Here is a 23,784-nt window from a genome sequence, read left to right on the forward strand (position 1 = left end):
GTCACTTCTGGCATACAACGTGCTGTCGTCCATGTAGAGGAGGTAGCTGATGGTTGTTCCATTTCTTAGCCAGTATCCATAGCCACTCTTGGTGATGATCTCACTGAGGGGGTTCAGGCCTATGCAGAACAGCAGCGAGGACAGGGCATCTCCTTGGTAAATCCCGCACTTGATGGTGACTCGTGCAATTGGTTTAAAATTGTGCTCTATGGTTATCTTCCATGGCCCCAATGAGTTCTTGAAGGCTTATAGAGTCCTCTTGATTATACAGTCTCAAGCATTCCAGGTTCCATGCGTGGGGCATTGAATCATAGGTCTATTATTCTATTCAGTCATTGTTTTATCCAGCACTAGCTGGTGCTTGGCTCCTTTGATGTTCTTGCAAATGCCTTTCTGGGCCCTACTCATGTATTGAGCCAAGTGCCTATTGATCTTCGCCACAAGGATGTCTGACAGGAGCTTCCATGTTGTGCAGAGGCAGGCTATCAGCCAGTAGTTGGATGGAACTGTTCCTTTCTGGGGGTCCTTTTAGAATCAGGACTATCCAGCCTTCATCTAACCATTCAGGGTGGGTTCCATCTGTTATCAGTTGGTCCATTTGTTCTACCTGGTGCATAGAGTGCAGTTAGCTTCTTCAGCCCATATGGAAGTTCATTCTGTTCAAGGAGATTGCTGTGGTCTGCGCTAAGGTTCTCTATCCACTGGGCATTGTCATTGTGTGATGCTTCCTTCTCCCACACGCTTTTCCAGTATTTTTCAGTTTCCAGCTTTGGTGGGTCTGTTCTCCACTGAGAGCACACTTTGGCTGGCTCATGTGAGAACAGCCTGTGTATTCTCCTGTCTTCTACTTCTCTTGTGTACCTCCTCAGGTGGGCAGCCAGAGCTCTTTGCTTGGCAGTCTCCAAGGCCTCAGGTATGGATAGCTTGTTGTACCTCTCAGGTACCTTCATCACACCTTTCTGCATTTCTGATATGTGGCTAACTTCTCTCTGTGTGTGACTTTTATCTTGGCCTCCAACCTCCTCCTCGACGGAGAATACTGCTCCTTGATGTACATCTTGTAGCCAAGCATCACCGTTGCTGTGCATATATCAGTGATAGTCATTCACCCTTCCACCAGCCTTTCTGGTAATTTACTTGGTCTTGGTAGTCCGTCCAGCTTAGCCATGATCTTCAGTCTCAAGTCAACAGCTCTGGTGCTGAGCTTGGTGCTAGGGTTTATTGGGTCTTGATTCCCAATTTCATAAATATAGAGTTTATTATTTTCATTTTAGTACTCTTGGTGTTGTGGTGGTTGTGTAGTTAGTCTTGGTGTGGCTATGGTGGTGTAGTTAGTGTTTTGCCTTGTTGATATTAGCTTTTATAATAGGCACCCCCTTTGTTTTCTCTCAGGAATTCATTAATCCATGTGTGCTGAAGGCACAGGATTTATCACACCTCAATCTACACACACACACACAGACACACACTTTTATTCCCTTATCCTATACACACATATATTTGCCCCTACATACACATTATCCACACCTCTATGTACACACACTACACACGCACTTATTTCCCACCCCTTTACAATATGCACATATAGTCACTTTTCTAACCTCTTTACACACACACACACACACACACATTCTCTACCTCTCCACGCACAAATATATTCACTACCCCTCTATGCACAGATATTTGTTCATGAATACTCCATGACTTTGTAAAATAGGAAAATGATTCAGTGACCAACTACAGATTTTATTGTAACAAATGTGATTTTAGAATTGTTCAAACCACATGCTAAAACTCAAAATAATGAGCAGAGGGAAACTGTCATGCAAATATGCAACTAACTAGTTGATATGAGTATAGTGATAAAGGTAATTAGAATTCTTCACAAAATATACCAGTGCTTGTATAAAGATAATCTGCAAACAGTGCTACAGTTATAAGGGACTCATCTATGAATGTTATCATCAAGCAAAGAACAGTAGTCAGTCTGCTTCATCAGGCATAAGAGAGATTATGGCATGGTTCAAATGCAGTCCTAGTTCCACAAGGTGAATGGATACCAAGTTACCATTTGGTTTACAGATAAAAAGTAAAACATATCATTTTCAAGTTAGGGTCAGGGTCAGGTTTAGGCAACTCAAGCAAAATGTCAGATTGTTCACTGACAATAACAGCAAGTTACAAAGTCATGTATATGAATGCATACCTGATAGCACTTCACTAAAATTACAACAAAATTAACCATGAAAGCATGCTACTATGGAGTTTCTTAATGAAAGAATGTGGCCAAACTGTTTAAAGGGAAGAAATATTATTAATTTCATTGCAGATATACATTTAGTTTTTCATAAGAAAAAAATTCTGAACATTTTTGGTTCAACTTAAATGACTTAAAGTAACACTACTGCGAAGCTTCTTTTGCTCTTGAGGCAAAAAAGTGGTAAATTCACACCTGTATCTTACCGGAATAACTGGTAGCGATTCTTTTAACACTGATCATTTAACTGTCACATTTTCCTGAGGACTTGCTTCTAACTCAGTTAATCTCATTTAGGTTCTATTTTTATTTAAAAATTAACAAAAAAAATTGTTTTAATGGGGAAAATGCTTGAAAACAGTAAGAAGCTGTGTGTAGGGGGTGGACTAGGGTTTACTGTTTAACAGAGCATGTTACATAAGAGGAAGCATGTTATAGAGCACATGTTCCATATAAGGGAGTTCATTCTCTCTCCACGTCCCTCATCCTATTATTGCTTCATGACATCTGTGGTGTAAGCCATATTTTAAAATTCCTTCACAACATTCCTCACCAATAATGACTCCTTTTTAATAATTCATGCATGTAAAGTAGACCAGCGTGAAATGGTGTAAGATGTGAATTATACTTACTCTGCTCTCAGCCAAACTGTTTAAGACAGCCTCCTGAGGAACAGAGTTCTGAAACATTCTGGGAGAAAGACTGCACAGAAGATTTCACAGGGATAAAAAGATAAAACATGAATGAATCTTACTTGACATTGTATATAATGTTTTACACTTCTGCAGTAATGGTTTAGTCCTGTATGGAATATGGACAGCTGGCTGTTTTACTGTGGAACACTGTATAAAAATTAATTCCAGAAGCCAAATCTGAAAAGCAGATCTGTTAAGTTTTTAGACTGGGAAATAATGTATTTGTTTCTATTAACTTAAGTTTTTAAATAACAATTATGTTTTTAAGTGAATAATAGTTTAGAAGGTGTACCATTCAAACATTCTCCTATGAATTGTAAATGATTAATATTAGTAGGTTTGATAACTTATTTCTGTTTAATGATTCACAGAGCTGTCTTTGATTACTGCGTGAAACTGCACTTCCTCTGCACTTATCAGATAGGAGCATGTAGGGGCTTCATTTACTAGGAACATTCTATATCAGTATATCATGTATAATAATATTAATGCTTTGTGATAGAAGTGATCTGTACCCTTTATATTGTGTATGTCATCTGTTATAGCAGCCTTTATCTTTGCACTCTGGATTTTGTTTATTGTCATTTATACAGGGTTTAGACCATAACAGTTCAGAATAAATCTAAGTTTCTTTAATAAACACTAAGATTATTTTTGGATTATGCTGAAAAGGAAAGTTTGTAGAATCTTATGGTTTCCTACATTATTACAACTTGCTATTGTATCTCTAAATGTTTTATAAACTAAACTTTGGTATTGAGAAGATCAATTACATCTGTGAACTCAGTATTGTTACACTGTAACAATAAAAAAAAATAAAAAAATTTAAAAAAAAACTGGGTTGGGGTATGTAAGATTTCACTTATGAAGAAAGTCTTATGCATGTGTTTTACCTTTGCTCTAAGGACCAAAGAAAGTTTTATGTGAACTTGTAACTTGTTATCAGAGAGTTTGGGAGCTCAGTTTTAACAAACCAAAAGTTTCTTTTTCTTGGAAATGGTCTATTTAAATAGTAGTCATATGGTATCTGTGAAGCACTTGGATGTTATTCAGATATCCTACTCATCATGCTCATGTAATGTTAACATATTTCAGTTATGAATCTTTTCCTTAGGAAAAACAATCAATAAACTTTACCATGCAGAAAGGTAAGAGATACATACATAACATAAACTATGTTACATTAAAAAAAAATATAGCTCAAATGTGGCCCTAGTCTGGAACAACTAGTGAATGCTACAGTTGAATGCTATGATGGATTGTTTGTGTTAGCAATCCTCTTTACAAAATGCCCAAAGGGTTCATTAACACCCTCGATAGATATAATTTGCTTTCAGTTTACCACAGCAAATATGAAATATCAATGGCTAGATATTTTGTGGTATACTGAATATTAAGATAGTAAGTAATAATGCACAGCTCACATGCATATTGCATAGTTTTACAGTCATTTGTAAGGATAGGACCACACATGATTCCAAAGTATTAACAAGTAACTGCAAAATTGCAAAACAATCACTGCAAACCAAAATTTCTTTACTGTAAATTTCCCTTGCAATCAGTGCAATCAGTGTATCAGGTCCAGGCACCAGGATGTTTCTGAACCCTGGGTCTGAGATTGTGTCTCTGTGCTGGACCTTCTGGACTGGGAGCCCGAAGTGTCGCTGTCATGGCTCTCCGTGGATCCTTGCTCTGCCAGCAGGCACTCGCGACTTGTGTGCTCCCCTCTGCTCAGGTCACCCAGAGGGAGGTCCACAGCTCCAGAGCCCAGCCGGGGGGGAGGTGGGGAACGCTCTGACAGCCACATGGAGGCCTTGCCGTATTCGTCTAGGAGGCTGGAAGTGTCTGGAATGTGGCTGTCGGCACAGGCGATGACTGAACCCAGGTTCTGTTCAGTCAGAGCTGGTGCCGAGTTGGGTATGGCGGGGCATGGGTGGCTGGCTGTCAGCAGTGACCGTGTGGACTTGGGCATGCTGGAAAGAATGTGCAGGTGGTCTGAATTTGGAGGGGGCAGCACACACAGCACAGGCTCAGAGAGGCCATGGGGTGGAGCAGCCTCCTCCAGCCCTGCTTGGCTGTCCTGTTCCACTACACCCTTGGGACCTGGATTGATCTTGAGGAGGGTGGAGGTGGGGTGTGAGTGCTGATGGTGACTGCAGTAGGAGGAGGTGGTTGTGCTGACAGAGCTCCACTTGCAGGAGACAGCATCGTTGCTGCTCAGAGCAGGAGTTAGCTGAAGGCGGAGCTGCTCTTCACTGTCTGTCTGCTCAGACATTCCCGTACTACCTGTACCTGCTACATGAACACCAGGGGTTAGTAAATACATAGTGGGGTGGTAAACAGTGTGATTTAGAAAACGAACAACATGATTTAATATATTAAAAGTGAGTAGGGTGATTCAGTTAATAAACTAGTTTAGTGAATGAACAGTTGAACAGTTGTATTCCTGCATAAAGAAATGTAACCACTCATCACCCAATTTATTACAAACAATTATTAGAAACACTATACAGTTATAAACACTGTACGGTTATATTTTGCAGCCAGTCTATGGCCATGCACAATTTTTTTTGCCATGCTCTGTCCTATACTAATGCGCTTAATAAGCATGTGTTAATGCATTATTGTGCTTAATAAGCATGTATCAGCACAACACACATTACTGCGCCACTACCATGTCAGTGTGCCTGCAGTGCTGGGAATGGCCCACCACCTAAATACCATCCAGTCAAATACCATCTAGTTAATTACCATCCATTCAAATACCATCTAGTCAAATACCATCCAGTATACACTGAAACTGACCACTAATGATTGCGGGTAGATATGCTGAGCACATCAACAAATTAGCTACAGATTGGAACTGTACACCCAACTTTGAAATCTAGGCTTAAGACCTTCTTATTCACTCAAGCTTTCAGTTAGCCTTCTGCATATAAAGGTACCGAGCTTGGAGCCCCTGGTCATACAGTTTTCTGATCATCTGAGATGTTGACGCTGACGTCCAGCCACGTTTTGCATTCACTGATGCTTGTGATGATGATGTAGGTGGAATGCAATATCTCAGGGAGCCCTCAGGACTGTGGTCACCCTCCACCCACCCTAAGCCCACTGGAGTAAAAGGCCCATCTACTCCAGACCCACTGGAGTAATTGAGGCTCCATATCTACACTGAAGTGGCTACTCAGACTAAAAATATCCGAATAAAGTATGGACTGGTACTAGCTGGGCCGGTCAATGGAGTATGGATTCCGTTATGAGTCTTGGTTCTCCCAGGATTTCTTCCTTAATTCCACCCAGGGAGTTTTTCCTTACCACTGTCATCTCATTATGGATCTGGACGCATACATTTGTAAAGCTGCTTTGTGACAAAATGTGTTCTAAAAAGAACTTTATAAATAAACTTGACCTTAACTTTGACCCTTTACATCCATTTTACACCTGTAAAATGCACCTAAAAGACAGGTGGACCTAATGATGTGGTCAGTGAGTGTAGGCAGAAGATAACATGTTTCTAATAAAGTGAGAGAAAAACTAGGAGATTATTAGCAGTACATTTCTACAAATATGGCTTTGTGTACATATTTATCTATATACAGTGAATTCGAAAAAGCCAGGTAGTGATGTATAGTCTTGGGCAAAATTTTGAAACTAGCACAAATTTTGGTTTTCACAAAGTTTGCTGCTTCACTTTTTATGGTGGCAATTTGCAATGACTCTAGATTGTGAAGAGTGATCAGATGAATTGCAATTAATTGCAAAGTCATTCCTTGCCATGAAAATGAACTTAATCAAAAAAACAACTGCATTCCAGTCACTACATTTCAGCCCTGCCACAAAATGGCCTGCTAACATCATTTCAGTGATCTTATCGTTAGCTCAGGAGAAAGTGTTAGCTAGGACAAGGCAGATAATATCACTGTCATACTGATTAGAAAAGCAGACTGGTTGCTTTAAAATGGTGGTGGTGTTTGACATTTTCTTCTGTTAACCATGGTTACCGCCAATGAAACACATGCAGTCATCATTTCATTGCATCAAAAGGGCTTCACAAGCAAGGACATTGCTGCTTGTAAGATAGCACCTAAATCAACCATTTATCGAATCATCAAGAACTTCAAGGAGAGAGGTTCAATTCCAGTGAAGAAGGCTTCAGGGTACCCAAGAATGTCAAGAAAGTGCCAGGACCTTCTCCTAAAGAGGATGCAGCTACGAAATCGGGTCACCCTCAGTGCAGAGCTTACTTAGGAATGGCAGAAGGCAGGTGTGAGTGCATCTGTACGCACAGTGAGGCAAAGGCTATTGGGGGATGGCTTGGTGTCAAGAAGGGCAGCAAAGAAGCCACTTTTCTCCAAGAACAATATCAAGGACAGACTGATATTCTGCAGGAAGTATAGGGTTTGGATTGCAGCAGACTGGAGTAGTTGATTTCTCTATTAAAGCCCCCTTCAGACGGTTGGGGCCTCTGGATGAATGATTGTCCGTAGAAGAAAAGGTGAGCGATACCATGAGTCCTGTGTAATCCCAACAGTGAGGCATCCTGAGACCATTCATGTGTGGGGTTGCTTCTCATTCAAGGGAGTGGCTTTGCTCAAAGTTTTGCCTAAGAACAATGCCATGAATAAGGAATGGTATCAAAACATCCTCCAAGAGCAACATCTGCCAACAATCCAGGAGCAATTTGATGAACAATGCTTTTTCTAGCATGACAGAGCACCATGTCACGAGGTAAAAGTGGTAACCAAGTGGCTCGGTGAAGAAAACATTGAAATTTTGGGACCATGGCCAGGAAACTCCCCAGATCTCAATCCCATTGAGAAACTGTGGTCAATCCTCAAAAAGACGGTGGAAAAAAAACAAACTGTGATCAACTCCAAGCACTGATTAGGCAAGAATGGGTTGCAATCAGACAAAATTTTGCCCAGAAGCTGATATCCTGCATACCAACGTGAACTGCATAAATCTTAAAAAAGAAGGGTTAACACTGTAAATATTAAGTCTTTGCTTAAACTGGATGTATTTGTCAATAAAAAGTTAAGAAAAAAATGTATGAAACTTATACCATATAAACACCTGACAAAAGGATCTAAAAAAAAAGGCAGTAAACTTTGTGAAAACCAAAATTTGTGTCAGTCTCAAAACTTTTGGCCAGGACTCTATAGTGATGACTGTGGCTGAGATAGGAAGGAACTATGAAGTTTATAATTCATACAGTGGCTTTTACCATGGCTCCACATGCCTGAACCCTGGTGGCTGATGTTCTCAGTAAGCGTGTGTTCGCCCTGGCAGTGGTGCTCTTGGCCTGTGTGGTAGGACTCCCCCTGCTGGTGACAGCTGTGTGCCTCAGGCTGCAGGTGTGAGTTGGCACCGATGCTGTAGGCCAGAGGTGTGCTGTTGGTGGGGTTGGACAGCATGTGCACACCATAAGAGTAGGTGGAGAGAGAGGTGGTGTAATGCTGCGATGCCATCTGCACCTGCAGCAGGTGCATCATGTCATGGAGGTCCTTAGTCAGCTGACCTACTTCCTGGTTCAGACTCCCCATCTGGGAATGGAGCAAAGGACACCTATCAGGTAAATAGGCTAAATGGGCTGATAGACCATAATCTGTATAGAACAGATTCATACTGCTAGTGTGAATAACTGTTTGCCCTTACCCAGACCTCACATGCAGACCCCTATCCTAGAACCTCAACCCATTTCAGCTGCGATGGCTTCCCCCGTTGCCTCCCTGCTGTAGCCCACCACACCTCCACCCCAGCCAACTACTTCTCCATTGCCCTTGACAGATGTCCTCATGGAAGATGGGTTTCAGACACACAAACACCGTCAAAACCATACAATGCCTTCACGAAAACCGGAATAGACATTTATTGCTTATTTCTTTTTTTTTTATTATTATTATTATTTTTCTTTTTCTCTCACTGATTATTCTACTCTTTATTGTTTATATTTTTGCTATTGTAGTGTTCATTGTCAGTCAGAGGAGGATGGGCTGACATCCTTTGAATCTGAGGGTTTCTTCCTCATACTCTACAGAGTTTTTCCTTGTCACTGTTATATCTGGCTTGCTCACTGGGGACTTGGACTCAGACATGTGTATAGCTGCTTTGTGTATAAATAAAAAAAGCACTATATAAATAAATAAACTATAAATAAACTATATAAACTTTGACTTTATCCAAAACCCTTATTCAGAACCTTCTAACAGATCATCAGATTCTGCAGTGCTTCTCCATGCTATGTGTGCAAAGACAAGACCTGTTTCTATTTCAGAAACAAAGCCCAGGAGAGTAGGGCAGGGGGACATAAATGGGAGAAGCAGAGGAATGGAGGAGGGAGGAGAGGGGGAGCAGGAGGCGAGGAGAGCAGTATGTTTTTGGCAGATCATGAAGTCAGCACTTCCTCAGTTTTATCTGCAGTGCAGAAGCACCCCCTGTGTCTTCATTAATGCAGGGCCTCACTGACTACCTAGCACGTCTGCTTGTCTGTGTGTGTGTGTGCGTGTGTGTGTGTGTGTGTGTGTGTGTGTGTGTGCGTGTGTGTGTGTGAGAAGGACACAAGGTGTGCATCTGAAAGTTACTTATGGCCCCCTATAGCAGAATATGGCTGGGTCCATCTGTGTGCAGTTCAAATTGCTGACATCATTTCCCATTCTAATAAATAATAAATAGTTGCACTTTCCCAAACACATTAAACAAATAACAATAAACTGAATAAATAAATAAATTTGTTAACTTGCAGTTTGATCAACTTTGTGTGTGCTTGTGTGTTTACCTTTTTGTTCAGTTGGTAGATAGTTTGTCTCACCTCCTCTGTCTCCTGGAAAAGGCTGGTATTCACCCGCATGGAATCTGTGTGACAGAAAATCAAGGAAAAGGGAACTCTCAGTAGTAGCTCAAACCTACTTCACAGCAGCTTTGCGGTGCCACACCCCTCCTCTCTGTCCTCCTGGTCTGAGAGAGCTTCTCTTGTCCTCAGATACCTTTGTCACCAGTGTAGTGTCCCAATGAACATTAACCCGCTTAACAATTTTGTGGGGTTTAGTTTCAAAGGTTTGTGAGATGTGTGTATTGTTGTTGCCAAATGGAAAAGTAGGTTTGCATTTCTTTTTTTGGTGCTATATTTATCAGATGCTTCATTTATGAAACTAAATGTGCTGGTTTAGGATATTATAATTATAGTTGCATTTGTTAACTTAATGAATCTCATTACATGGGCCAGTATTTTGAACACATACCAGAGTTGTTGAGTGACTCTTCACCAGGCCTGGTCTGAGAGTGCCCTGGCCTGCATATTGTACTGCTTTCCCTGCTCTTAAATATCTCACTGAAGTCTCCAGCTCAGAACCAAGACATTTAGGAGTTTTATATAGCCCCATGAGATTAGGAGCCACCGCTCTGCAACATCCTGGAGCAACTACTATGAGATGTCCAGAAGTCATCGCTCTGACATGTTCTGGAGTCACAGCTCTGAGACATTCTTACCTATGGAGCCCGGCACAGTGACACTAGGGGCACTGGTCTCAGCACTGAAGTGGAACATACGTCCATTATCCTCAATCCCATCAACTACCCTGTTAGAAACCACACACATATGGGCAGATTAGTAACACAGACAAACGTACATTGCCAAACTGGTAGTTTATAAAAACCTCTGAACAAAATGTCCTGCTTCTAAAGAAACATCATGTATTACATCAGAATGTTTCCATCTAATACCTTTACCATCGATGTGCATAACACTCAATCCCTGATTGTGTATCCTGTATATGTTTGACATTAACCTTTTTGTTTAGCATATACATTTGTCATGATAACTAAAAACATTTTGGGGACAAGTTTATAATGTGGGTTTCCATGTTGTGGGCTGGCTGAACTGGTCCATTTATGGTATGCTGTATAGTGTAGTATTCTCCAGTGTGTTACATAAATACATTCAGATGTGCTGCTAGTGCCAGTGGTTCTGCTGATTTGTACCGTGGGCTGAGGTCCGGGGGTCTGCAGCTCAGGGTTGGGATCAGGAGTTTGTTGGGTTTGCGGGCTGCACTTCCCGCCTGCGTCTCACTGCACCAGTTGCTGCTCAGAGGAGTGGAAGGTGTGGTGAGAGGCTGGTGCTCTGATTTGGGCTGCTCTTTGGGCGATGAGCTGTTGTAGCTCCTTCTAAGGGGCGAGCGACAGTGTCGCAAAGCATTGAACTGCCGAAGCTCGTCACCCAGGAGGTTCCCCAGCGAGGTCCGCCGCACAGGGCTGTTCAAAGTGGGCAGGGGAAGGTTCCGGTGAGAACTCGACGTGGGTGAGATGCAATAGTTGTCTGGATCACTGCCTGTTTCTGCGATGGAGGAATGCTTTTCTAACAATGCACTCGATTCAACGTGGCTGTTCTAAAATTGAAGGAAAAACAGGAATAAGAACAATCTTAATCTAATTTTAATCTTAATCCAAATTAACAGCAATTAACAATATACATTGACATGAAAAATTATGCAATGTCATATAGCCTTGAGGACAAAGTCCTGAGCAGCTTGCAAACTTAATTACTGTTATACTTAAATTCAACTTTTAGGTTGTCAGTGTTTCCCAAAAATTCCCAAATTAATTTAATGAATAAGACTGTTCTTCACTGGGCTGTACTGGGTTGTACTGGGTTTTATTGGGCTGTATTAAATTGTATTGGACTGTATTGGAATGTACTTGGTTGAATTGGTTTGTACTAAGATTGGGCTTTATTAGTATGTACTGGTTTGTATTGGGTTGTACTAGGTTGTACTGGAATTTACTAGGTTATATTGGGATATACTGCATTGTATGGGATTTATTGGGTTGTCCTAAGATGTACTGGGTTGCATTGCATGTAATCAATGCATTTGGCCATACTGGAATGTACTAGGTTATAGTGACATATACTATGTTCTACTGAGATGTACTGAGATGTAATATGTTGTGCTGGTCTACTTTTCTGCACTGTTCTGTGGTGCCCTAAAGTTTGTCTGATTATTCAAATAGGGCTTTAAATGTGTACTGAGCTGTACTAAATGAAGGAGGTCACTGAAGCTGAGGTTCTCAACCCTGGCAGCTAGAAAATGTATATATTTTAAAAAGTGGTTGACCCAGTTCAGGAGGTGTGCCCAGAGGGAGAGGAATAACCAAGGAGAAGTTTCACAGGGCTCCACCATCCAGAACACAGTCCCCTGAATGACACAGTCCACACTGCCCCAGTAAACAGACCTTCCACTATAATCCCAGAATGACACAGTCCACATTGCCCCGAGAAACAGACCTGCCACTACAGCCCCAGAACTGCACAGTCCACACTGCCCCAGGGAACAGACCTACCACTACTACCCCAGAACCGCACAGTCCACACTGCCCCAGGGAACAGACCTGCCACTACTACCCCAGAACCGCACAGTCTACACTGCCCCAAGAAACAGATCTACCACTACAACCCCAGAACAACACAGTCCACACTGCTTTAAGAAACAGGTCACCTTGACTGCTACAGTGGTCCAGCCCTCCAAATGAGCATCCCCAGTGAGTAATATGTATTCAAGGAGTAATACTGTGTATTCAGTGAGTAATACTGTGTATTCAATGAGTAATACTGTACTACATTGCAGCATCAAGGACCATCACCGACCATCACCAATCAGAATGCACGAAAAGACCCATGGAACAGCTTGTTGGTTCCTGAATGTGGAGAGCAAGATACGGTTGGTAGAGATGACTTTTAAGGCACGCCCCTTGGACATAAGCACATACTACGTGTGGCTTCCTGTTTTTGAAACTGTTTCACACCAACACGAGTGCTTCGGTGTACTAGTTCTTACTGCTCTCTAAGTGTTTATCAATTTTTTTCTTTGGACTTAACTACATTCTACCTGGAAACTGGCAACTTCCATCAGTCATTGAAAACTACTTTATCATCATAAACTACATCCAAAGAACTACCAAAAACGTAAGTAACATTAACATTTTGCTTTTCCATCATGGCTTCCATGTTCCTTCTGTGTGCTGAGTACAACATGTTTAGTTATTCTTCCTCTGTCGTTAGCGATAGTTTTATTTGCAGACATGTAGATTAAATTACTAGTCCGACAGAGAAGATTCTAGCAATAAAAGTGCACATCCATACCTTAGAAAGTGTTAGACCTATCGAGGATCTAGAAGTACAAGCTCTGGATGCCTTAGGGGAAGCTAGCAAGCCCTCAAGTCTGGCACTACAGCCCTCGCAGCGGGGTGAATAGGAGATGTTACAGTGAAATAGACGAGCTTCTATTTGCCCATGGGAGCACTACACATCCCCAATTCGCATGTCAAACAGGTTTGCCCCACTCAGCCAGGCACCCGTTGAGAAGCTTTTTGAAAGAGCTCTGGTTATAGGGGATTCTATATTGCGACACATGAAGTTAGATAGGCCTTTAGGGATGCCAGCAGCAGTAGTTAGCTGTATACCAGGGGCCAGGGCACTGGACATTGCAGGTAATATTAAGGTTTTAGGCAAGCATAGGTTCTCTAAGATATTAGCTCCTATGTGAAGAACTAATATATGCCTTCATCAGTCACAGATTACTAAAAATAATATTTAAGAGGTGTGTCAATTAGCTAATGAAATGTCCGATGCTTTAGTATGCGCTGGTCAAATCCCAATGCAGCGCAGCGATATAACATACAGCCAGTTATTTTCACTGAAATGTTGGATGTCCAAGTGGTGCTCACAAAACAATGTGGGGTTTATTGATAATTGGAACACATTCAAGGGCAAGCCTGGCCTTTTAGGGAGGGATGGTATCCATCCTACCAGGGATGGTGCTGCTCTCCTTTCCTGTAACATAAGACATAGTCTCATGACAGACCTAGTTAATCTATGACAATCCAGAGCAGAGGCCAGGCAACAGACAAAGAAGCTAAACCAACTGTCTGCTGGTCGCTACGTGACAAAGTTAATCATATTGACACTGTGTCTGTTGCCTGAGCTAAGCAGAAATACAGAAAACAAAGAAAAACATGCCTTAACATAATTAGTATTAAAGTAACTGATTCACAGAACACTGCCTGCACCTTTTATCTCAAGCTGGGTTCACTATATGTTGGATCCCTAACATCTAAAGCACTCATGATAAATTAAATCCTAACAGATCATAGATTTAATGTACCTTGCCTAACAGAAACCTGGATCAAGTGAAATGGGTACATAGCTTTAAATGAAGTGTGTCCTTCTGGCTACAGCTATGTACACCTCCCTTGCCTAATTGGACGTGGAGGCGGCATTGCAGTTATTTATACGGACACATTAGGCATGATCCAGAAAGGTGATTATGATTGAGTCCTTTGAAATGATCTTTACTACCATAAATGATGTAGCCAGCAATAAGAAGCACACCCAGCCTCTTCCACTAATTGGCATCTACAGGCCACCAGGACCCTACTCAGAATTTATTGAGGAATTTGCAGATTTCCTTTCTAATGTAGTCACACTAGTAAAAAGAGCCATTATTGTTGGTGATTTCAATATTCAGTTTCAGTCCTCAAATCCCTCTGAGCTCAGCCTTTAGCTCTATAATAGAATCAATTGATTTCATCCAATGTCTAAGAGAACCCACACACTCTGATGGACATACACTTGAATTAGTACTGACATACGGTGTAGACAGAGAACACTGTCCCAGTCAGATGCCATCTCAGACCATTCCCTAATTTCATTTGAACTACGTATGAGCCACAATATAGTAACCTTGCCTCACGACCATACCAGACGCATGATCACGTCAGCTACTGCACCTAGATTTATTGTGAATCTCATTGTCACATCATTTTTGACTAGAATACCCTCAAACCCCACGGAACTTGATCAAATAACCGAATGCTTAGAATCAGTATTTTGCTGTATACTCAATGATGTTGCTCCACTGAAAATAAAATTAGGGAAAAAAACAACAACCTTGGTGTAATGATCACATTCGCAATTTAAACAAAACACTCGAAAAATAGAACATAAATGGTGCCACACTAAGCTTGTAGTCTTCCAGCTTGCATGGAAGGAGAGCCTTCTCAAGTATAGAAAAGCATTTATTACTGCTCGAACATCTTATCTTTCGACCCTAATAGAAAATAAATAATCCTGGATTTCTTTTTTACAATTGCACATCTAACTAGGAATAAGACTGACACCAATGCTCAGATTGCAACATCACACAGTAGTAATGAGTTCATGAATTTATTCAACGAGAAAAATAAGCACATTAGAGATAACATTAAGAATATTAACATGACATTGGGCCGCTACTTAGGGATCAGAACAACCAAGCCAAAAATGATTCTAGAATCCTTCACACTGACCCAAGGGCCAGAACTTACATCTCTGATCTCTCGCTCAAAATTCTCCACTTGCTTACTAGATTGACTGCCCACACACTTTCTAAAGGAGGTCCTACCTGAAGTAATTGAACCTTTACTAAATTTAATAAACTCCTTCTTGAACCTTGGCTACATTCAGAAATCATTGAAATTAGCAGTAATTAGACCACTTATCAAAAATCTAACCTTGACAGCTGTCAAATTACAGGCTGATCTCAAACCTTCCATTTACTTCCAAGATCCTGTAACACTGACAGCACAGAGGACGTGAGAGGCGATGTCGAGCTGATATGCTCTTTGTTTTCCATGGCAATGAAAGCAAATGGAAATAGAAGTCACATTCAATCTGGATATGAGTAGCGTCGTACCGACGGGCCCTTAATGTGCAATGTTGTCCCTCAGCACCTGTAGGAATATATATAGGGAGACACATCATGAGGATCAGGTGTCTCCTATTAAAAAACTGGTGACTGAGAGCGGGGCAGGTAAGTGGTACAGTCCCTGTTTGGAATGGGCGTGTCCCCCCCGGTTTGGGACCGGCCTACTGTGACAGAACCTCTGCCGAAGACCCCGCCAGTCTCCTGGAACTCAGGTGACCTGCTGACACGGGGCAGGCTTAAGAAGGCACAGCCTATGGAAGGAGGCGATGACCTCGGGGTCCAAAATCTGGGAGGCTGGGACCCAACTATGCTCTTCCAGGCCATACCCATCCCAGTCCATGAGGTATTGCAGTTCCTTCCCTCTCCTCTGGGAATCTAGCAGGGTCCACACTTTGTAAGACGGAGCCCCTTCCACCTCCAGAGGTGGAGGGGGGTCACCCGAGGAACCGCCCTCCACGGCCAGGGGGCCTTCCCTCACGGGCTTCAGTGCTGACACATGAAAGGCCTGGGATGCCCTACTGCTCCCTCTTAGGCCAATCTTGTAGGTCACCCTGTTAATCTTGTCTGTGATGGTGTATGGGCCTTCATACCTTGCGGCCAGCTTGCCAGTAGTGCCAGCGCGGCCGTCCCTGGTTGTAACCCAAACTTTTTGTCCATGTGCATATTCCCTGTGTCCCCCATCCGCTTTCCTCTTGTAAGCCACAATAGCCTTGCATAGTCACTGATGCGTCTCCTCCCAGATCTTTTTGCTCTCTTTACACCACTTTTCCACAGCCGGCTGGTCTCAAGCAGGGGCGTTCCAGGGGTAGAGTGGCAATTGGTACCCTAGGATGCACTCAAAAGGCATTAGACCAGTTCCTTTGTGGTGTAGCTAATTCTGAGAGCACTCCACCCATGGGAGGTATGTGCTCCACATCTCAGGATGTTGTTGGCTGTATAGCCGGAAGAACTTACCTAGTTCCTGGTTGACTCTTTCAACTTGTCCGTTGGTCTGTGGGTGGTAGCTGGACGTTAGACTGACCGTGATGTTGAGCTTACTGAGCAGTTCCTTCCAGACATGAGACATGAACTGAGGGCCTCTGTCCAAAACGATGTCCTTAGGTAACCCAAACTGCCTGAAGACCTGCCGGAACAGTAGATCGGCTGTCTCCAGCATGAGATGAACTAAAAGGGATGAACCAGACCATCTTGGAGAACTTCTTGACTATGGTCAGGATAACAGTGTTGCCCTCAGACAGGTAAGTCAGTAATAAAGTCTACAACTATGTGGGACCATGGACAGAGGGGGGTAGGCAGAGGGAGTAGCTTACCTGCGGGTGGAACGCGTGGTATTTTGCTGCGGGTGCAGGAAAGAAGCCACATACTTCACCACGTCCTTGTTCATCGCAGGCCACCAATAGCATGCCCCTATCAGCTGTGCTATGCGAGTAGCACCTGGGTGTCCCATTCCCACTGATGTATGTGCCCACGTAATGAGTCAGCCCCGATGCTTAAGCGGCACATAGAGGAGATTGGGTGGACATTGCAGATGTGGCTTGGCTGCCTCCATTTGTCAGTCTAAATCCCATTCTAGAGAAACCAGAAAGCATGAGGGGGAGAGAACAGGTTCCAAACTTGTTGGTCGGGCCTCCGAGTTGTAATGCTGGGAGCGTGTGTCTGCTCTGGAAGAACCTGAACCTGGAGAAAAAGATCGACCACCAGGATTTTTGAGCATTTTGTGGTCAGTGAACACTGCGAAGGGGTGCCTTGCTTCCTCAAGCCAATGCTTCCACTCCTCTAAAGCGAGTTTCATCACTAGTAGTTCACGGTCCCCAATGTGGTAGTTTTGTTCTGCCAGACTTAGCTTCCAGGAGAAGTATGCAATTGGTCTCAGACCTCCTCTCTCTCCAGTGTGTTGTGACAGTATGGTGCCTACCCCTATGTCAGAAGCATCTACCTCCACCACAAATGGTCTTTCTGGGTCTGGTTGTTGTAACACTGGCACTGTGGAGAAAATGTTCTTGAGCTCCTTGAAGGCTCACTCCACCTCGGTGGTCCATCCGATTTTCCTAGCCAGTCCCTGGAGTTGATCCGTGAGGCTTCACCAGCGAAATAAAGCATTTGATAAACCTACGATAGAAGTTCACAAAACCTAGAAAACGCTGTAGCAGCTTACATGTGAGTGGTCTCGGCCAAGCCAATACTGCCTTTACCTTGCCTGGTTGCATGCGTACACTCCCCTCCTGGATGATATAACCCAGGAAGCTAACCTCCTTCCAGTGGAACACACTTCTCAGCCTTGCAGGTTCTGCAGTAAGGTCCAGAGCACGGCCCACACATCGCGCACATGTTGGTTCCAGGAGCAGGACTAGATGTTGTCAATATAAGCAATGACGGGTCCTCCCAAGAACTCCGAGAACTTCATTAATGTAGGCCGGGAATATCGACGGAGCTGTGGCCAGACCATACGGTAAGACCAGATACTCATAATGGCCTTTGGATGTGCTGAATTCCACTCATCCCCTTCTCCAACCTGGATTAGATTGTAGGCGCTCCGCAGGTCCATCTTGGTAAAGTACCTGGCTCCCCTCAGCTGTTCGGACCAGAGGAAGGGGATATAGGTATGGAATCAGTAGCTTGTTGAGCCCTTGGTAGTCCACGAATGGTCTCAGGCCCCCGTCCTTTTTCTTAACAAAGAAGACCCCGGCCAATGCCAGGGAGGTAGGGGGCGGATGTACCCTTGGTCCAGTGCCACTGTGATGTATTGATCCATCGCTTGCTCTTCCTCTTGTGAGAGGGAATAGATTCTGCACTGGGGGCGTACAACCTCCTCCTTGAGGGTAATAGTGCAGTCCCAGTCCCGTTGGGGCAGAAGCTGGGTGGCCTTCATGGGACTAAAGACCTGCACCAAGTCCTCTTACTCCTGGAGAATGGAGACCTGCTTTTCCACTCCAGGGCTCATTATTGAGGTCACCTTGAGCGGCACATCCTTGGTGGGGAAGCACCTTTGGTTGCATGATGGTGCCTACTGCAGGATGCGGTTTTCAGTCCACATCACTTGCGGATTGTGAGCACGCAGCCATAGCAGCCCTAATTTGAGAGGGTGAAAGAGGGAGGGAAGGAGAAAAAAGGCAATGCATTCCATGTGTCCCCCTCCTGTGATGAGGAGGACACATGGAGTTACATGGGTGATGTAGCCAGGGCCTACCGGGCTGCCGCTCAGGGCCTGAATGCTTAGCGCGGAGGGGAGAGTGAAGGCTTTTATCCCCAGCCTCTTCGCAAAACCCCAGTCCATAACATTCCCCGCAGCCCCCGAGTCAAGTGGAAAGTAAACGGCCCTTGTGTGACACTTCTACTGGCAATTTGAATATTGAGCGAGTCGGGGAGCAACTCAGTGCATTGCTGCCTTTCTTGTGTTCTCCCGTCCTGGGTCGTATCCCTGCTATGTCCAACTGCATGCGCTCTGAGGCGTTGGTCTACCCAACTGTTACGGTTACCTCCCGTTGTGGCGGATCCCGGTGGAGATAATGGCGTTGCTCCTGCAGGAGGCGGTTGTAGGTTATGGCAAGGTGCGCTACCTCATTCAAAGTGGTAGCCTCCTGTTTGCATGCTAGCTCTGTCTGCAGCTCTGCCCTTAAGCCACCCAGGAACAGGTCTATCTGCGCGGATTCGTTCCAGTGCATTCCCGTGGCTAGGGTCTGGACTCCATGGCGTAATCAGCAGCAGAGCTGAGTGCTTGCCTTAGGTGCAACAGTGCTTGCCCGCAAAGCCTGGTCAAAAACCGCTCGTAGTTCTCAAATGAAGCCGGCTTAATCATTCATTCATGGTGACTCATTGGTAACTAGAGCTGCTCCCCAGATGTGCGCCTTACCCATAAGCCTTGAGATCGCAAATGAAACCTTGGCGTGATCTGATAGTCATGGCTGGTAACCAAAGAGAGTTCGCATTGAACAATGAATCCCTCACGTGTTTCCGGATTTCCACCATACGCCTTGGGGGTGGCGATCAAGCCCCTTACCCCTTCAGGAACAGGCGGATTAGCGGGGGGGCCTGCTCCTCGTTCGGGGCTCACGACCAGGCGGTTAACATACTGACTGAGAGTCTGTACCATCGAGCGGAGCTCCCCAATTTCCTGCTTCTGCTGATGCAGCGCCACCATTTGGACAGCTAACACGTGAGCCCAGTCAGAGCTGCTCGGGTTGCTTCCTGGTGGCTGCGTATTCTGTGATGTTGGAGGCACAGAGGAAGTGAGAGGCGATGTCGAGCTGATATGCTCTTTATTTTCCATGGCAATGAAAGCAAATTAAAAAAGAATTCACACTCATTCTCTTGGATATGAGTAGAGTCGTACCAACAAGCACACGTAGTTATGGCCGTTAATGTGCAGTTTTCCCTCAGCACCTGTAGGAATATATATAGGGAGACATATAATGAGGATCAGGTGTCTCCCATTAAAAAACAGGTGACTGAGAGCGGGGCAGGTAAGTGGTACGGTCCCTATCTGGAATGGGCATGTCCCTCCCGGTATGGGACGGGCCTACCATGACAGATCCTAGAAAATACTGTAGCTCAGCAGCTAAGCTCATATCTAAATTGGAACCAGATCCATGAAGTATTTCAGTCAGGGTTTAAGCCTAATTACAGTACGGAAACTGCACTAATTGAAATAGTTAATGACCTGTTATTATTGTTATTATTATTATTATTATTATTATTAGTTGCACTTATATAGCGCCTTTCTCAAACTCAAGGGCGCTTTACAAATATTACTCTTTTTGTTTCTGTTTTTTTTTTTACACACTCACACACATGTTGTTGGCTTCTGACCAGGGTTATGTCTCTTTGCTTATATTGCTTGATCTGAGTGCAGCATTTGACACTATAGATCACAACATATTACTAGATAGACTCAAAAATGTTGTGATTAGGGGAACAGCCCTTTCCTGGTTTAAATCTGATATAGCTGGGCCCTATCAGGTTGTTAATGTAAATGGAGACCTCTCAGCATACAACAAAGTTAGCTATGGTGTCCCACAAGGATCTGTTCTAGGGCCTTTGCTTTTTTCTTTATATACGCTACCTCTAGGTGACATTATACATAAACACTGTGCTAGTTTCCACTGCTACGCTGATGATATTCAGCTATATGTCTCAGCCAAACCATTTTCAGATTAGTATTATTGGCGAATTCATAAAGGACATCAGACACTGGATGTTGAGGAACTTTCTCTCACTTAATAGTGACAAAACAGAGGTACTTCTATTAGACCCAGAGAGAGCTAGGTCCTCACTCTCTAATTACTCAATGAACCTCAGTGGTATCACAATCACATCTTCCCTAACAGTTAAAGATCTTGGAGTTATTATAGATCCCAGTCTCTCATTTGAAGCTCATGTAAATAATATTTCTAGGACTGTCTTTCTCTACCTAAGAAACATTTCAAAGATTAGGAACATGCTCTCCTCACATGACGCAGAAAAGCTAGTCCATGCATTTATTACTTCAAGATTGGACTACTGTAATGCCTTACTATCAGGCTGTACTACTAAGTGTGTAAACAAGCGCCAGCTAGTTTAAAATGCAGCAGCAGAGTGCTTACTAGAACTAGAAAATTGGATCACATCACTTCTATCTTAGCTACTTTATATTGGCTCCCAGTAAAATTTCATATTGATAATAAAATACTTCTGCTTAGATCAAAGCTCTTTACTAGTACCAAGAATAGGAAAATCTATTACAGGGGGAAGAGCCCTTTCCTATAAAGCTCCCGCACTATGGAATAACCTTCCGATAAATGTTCAAGATTCAGACACATTCTCAATATTTAAGGCAATGTTGTACAGTCAGGTATTTTATTAACTACTTACCATCTTAGGTAAAGGTGTAGATCTGGGGGTCCATGGGCATTGAGAGTTATGGTAAACTGGGATGTTATGATGCTGTCACTTCACCTCTCTTTTGCCACTCAAGTTTGTTGACTGGGAGTGGCAGAGTACTGATGTGCCAGGGTGCCTTAATGCCTGTGTTTCCTTCTGGCTCTATCCTTTTATCTGTGCTGCCATAGCTAGATCTGCCGGAGTCCATGTATAAAAATTATAGTTCCCTAATTTAAACACCTGACATGCCTAAAAATATATTCTCTCTTTCTGCTGAGGTACAGCTACCCCTGATGACGTGATGTTACTGAGCCTCATCCCATCTCAGCTGCCATTGCTACTCCTATCACCCCCTGACCCACCACACCTCCACTCCAGCCAACTACTCTCCATTGCCCTTAATGGATGTTCTCTTGCGGAATGAGTCTCTGACACATGCACACCTTGGGACAGGACTAGGACCTGTAGAAAGTTGGACTAGACATTAATTGCTTATTTTTTCATTAATTTTTCTCTTTAAGTTGTTATTTAAGTTGACCATTGTCAGCCAGAGGAGGATACCCCCCCCCCCCCCCCCCCCACCCCCCCCCACCCCCCCCCTTGAGCCTTGGTTCCTTTCAAGGTTTCTTCCTCGTGTTATAGGGCGTTTTCCTTGTCCTTGGCTTGCTCACTGGGGGTTTGGATTTGGACATTTGTAAAGCTGCTTTGTGACAACATCTGTTTCAAAAAGTGCTATATAAATACATTTTGATTTGATTTGATTAGATGTTTTTTTTAGGCTTCACCCTTTTGGCATACTAGATGTACAGTGTATGAGTGTTCTGTGTGAAAACTGAAGATATGCTCTACACACAGTTAATTACTTAGGTAAGCCCACTTACATGAGAAAACCGTGGAGACCTTGGAAACCCTGTGAGACCCTGGAAACAAAAACACAAATGTGGCAAATGTCATAACTGAAGAAGGATTAAACATGGATGGATAGGACATTTTTATAGAACCTTTTTTGCTTAAACACATTCTCCCCCTCTCTTATTATCAAAATCTATGTGTCTGTCTGTCTGTCTGTCTGTCTGTCTGTCTGTCTGTCTGTGTGTGTGTGTGTGTGTGTGTGTGTGTGTGTGTGTGTGTGTGTGTGTGTGTGTGTGTGTGTGTGTGTGTGTGTGACTCTCACCTCAGCATCACTGCCTTCTCTGAGGTTGTATGTGAGGTTATGGTGGATGTCGGCGGTGAACAGACTGGCATATTCTGGGTAGAGTTCAAGAACTTCCTTCAAGCCCTTCACACTTATATACTGCAGATCACAGTATGTAAGTGCCTTCACATCTGCGTTCGTTTTGATCACATGATCCTGCCCTGGGAGGTCTGAACCAATCAAATCCCCCTTTCCTGTAATGACATGATCACTGTGTCTGAACCAATCAAATCCACCTTTCCTGTAATCACATCAACACTGTGTCAAGCTGTTATTTACAATCACAATGGTTAATTTGTAATACAACACTTCATTAATTATTTACTGAAGCAAATTGCAGTAAATATATTATATTATATTATATTATATTATATTATATTATATTATATTAGATGTGGCTTAGCTCAGTGGTAGCTCCTGGTATAACTTGGATAAAGTACTCAGAGAGAACAGGTGAGAAACTACCAATCCAAACACACTTCAGGAACAAATCTTCTTTCTTCTGCTAAGATAATGTCACACCACCGACACCCAAACAAATTACAGTACCCATCATGCAGTTCGTCTCCAGAAGATTTAACTTATCCAATCGTTGACAGTTCATCAGATCCTCATCACCTGCTTATTGAGTTCACCTGTTTCCCAGGTATATACGCTATTCTAAGACTTTTGCTGTCGCGAAGTATTTCCTCCAGTTTACCTGAGCATACAGAGCAGTCTTTTCCTGTTTTTGACCTAGTTTTCCCGTTATTCTCTATTCTGATTTTTGCCTGCCCCTCGTTTTATTTGTCTGCCTGTGCTTTTGCTCTACGGTTTTATGGACTCAGACTGTTTTCCTCAATTATTGCGTTTACCCTTGACTCTTTGGTTCTGACCCTGGCTAGTTTAACCCCTACAAATTCGGAATACAATAAAACACCCGCCTTTTATCTGCAAATGTGTCTGAATTTGCTTACAGCGTTACAGCTAAAACCCCTGGTCATGTGGTGTAGACAGTGCAGTGGGAAATGAAGACGCACATACCAAGTATAGCCAGCACCATGCCAT

At 43.3% G+C, this 23,784-nt stretch overlaps 1 protein-coding gene across 1 annotated transcript in view; it reads right to left on the reverse strand.

The window, feature by feature from the left end:
• Positions 1 to 113: 113 nt before the first annotated feature.
• Positions 114 to 23,784, reverse strand: part of kcnh4b (potassium voltage-gated channel, subfamily H (eag-related), member 4b) — a 60,033-nt gene continuing 36,362 nt past the window's right edge. Inside the window, exons 10-17 of the mRNA XM_027017672.2 lie at positions 23,761 to 23,784; positions 22,717 to 22,931; positions 22,424 to 22,462; positions 10,930 to 11,333; positions 10,438 to 10,526; positions 9,728 to 9,804; positions 8,177 to 8,495; positions 114 to 5,247 (exon numbers count right to left, since the gene is read on the reverse strand). The exon at positions 23,761 to 23,784 is cut by the window's right edge and continues 226 nt beyond it. Of these exons, the coding sequence (XP_026873473.2) occupies positions 4,520 to 5,247; positions 8,177 to 8,495; positions 9,728 to 9,804; positions 10,438 to 10,526; positions 10,930 to 11,333; positions 22,424 to 22,462; positions 22,717 to 22,931; positions 23,761 to 23,784 (1,895 nt within the window). The 3' untranslated portion in view covers positions 114 to 4,519. The remainder of the gene's footprint in view (positions 5,248 to 8,176; positions 8,496 to 9,727; positions 9,805 to 10,437; positions 10,527 to 10,929; positions 11,334 to 22,423; positions 22,463 to 22,716; positions 22,932 to 23,760) is intronic.

This window comes from Electrophorus electricus, chromosome 14 (genome assembly GCF_013358815.1).
Source record: "Electrophorus electricus isolate fEleEle1 chromosome 14, fEleEle1.pri, whole genome shotgun sequence".
In the NCBI taxonomy this organism is placed as follows: Eukaryota; Metazoa; Chordata; class Actinopteri; order Gymnotiformes; family Gymnotidae; genus Electrophorus; species Electrophorus electricus.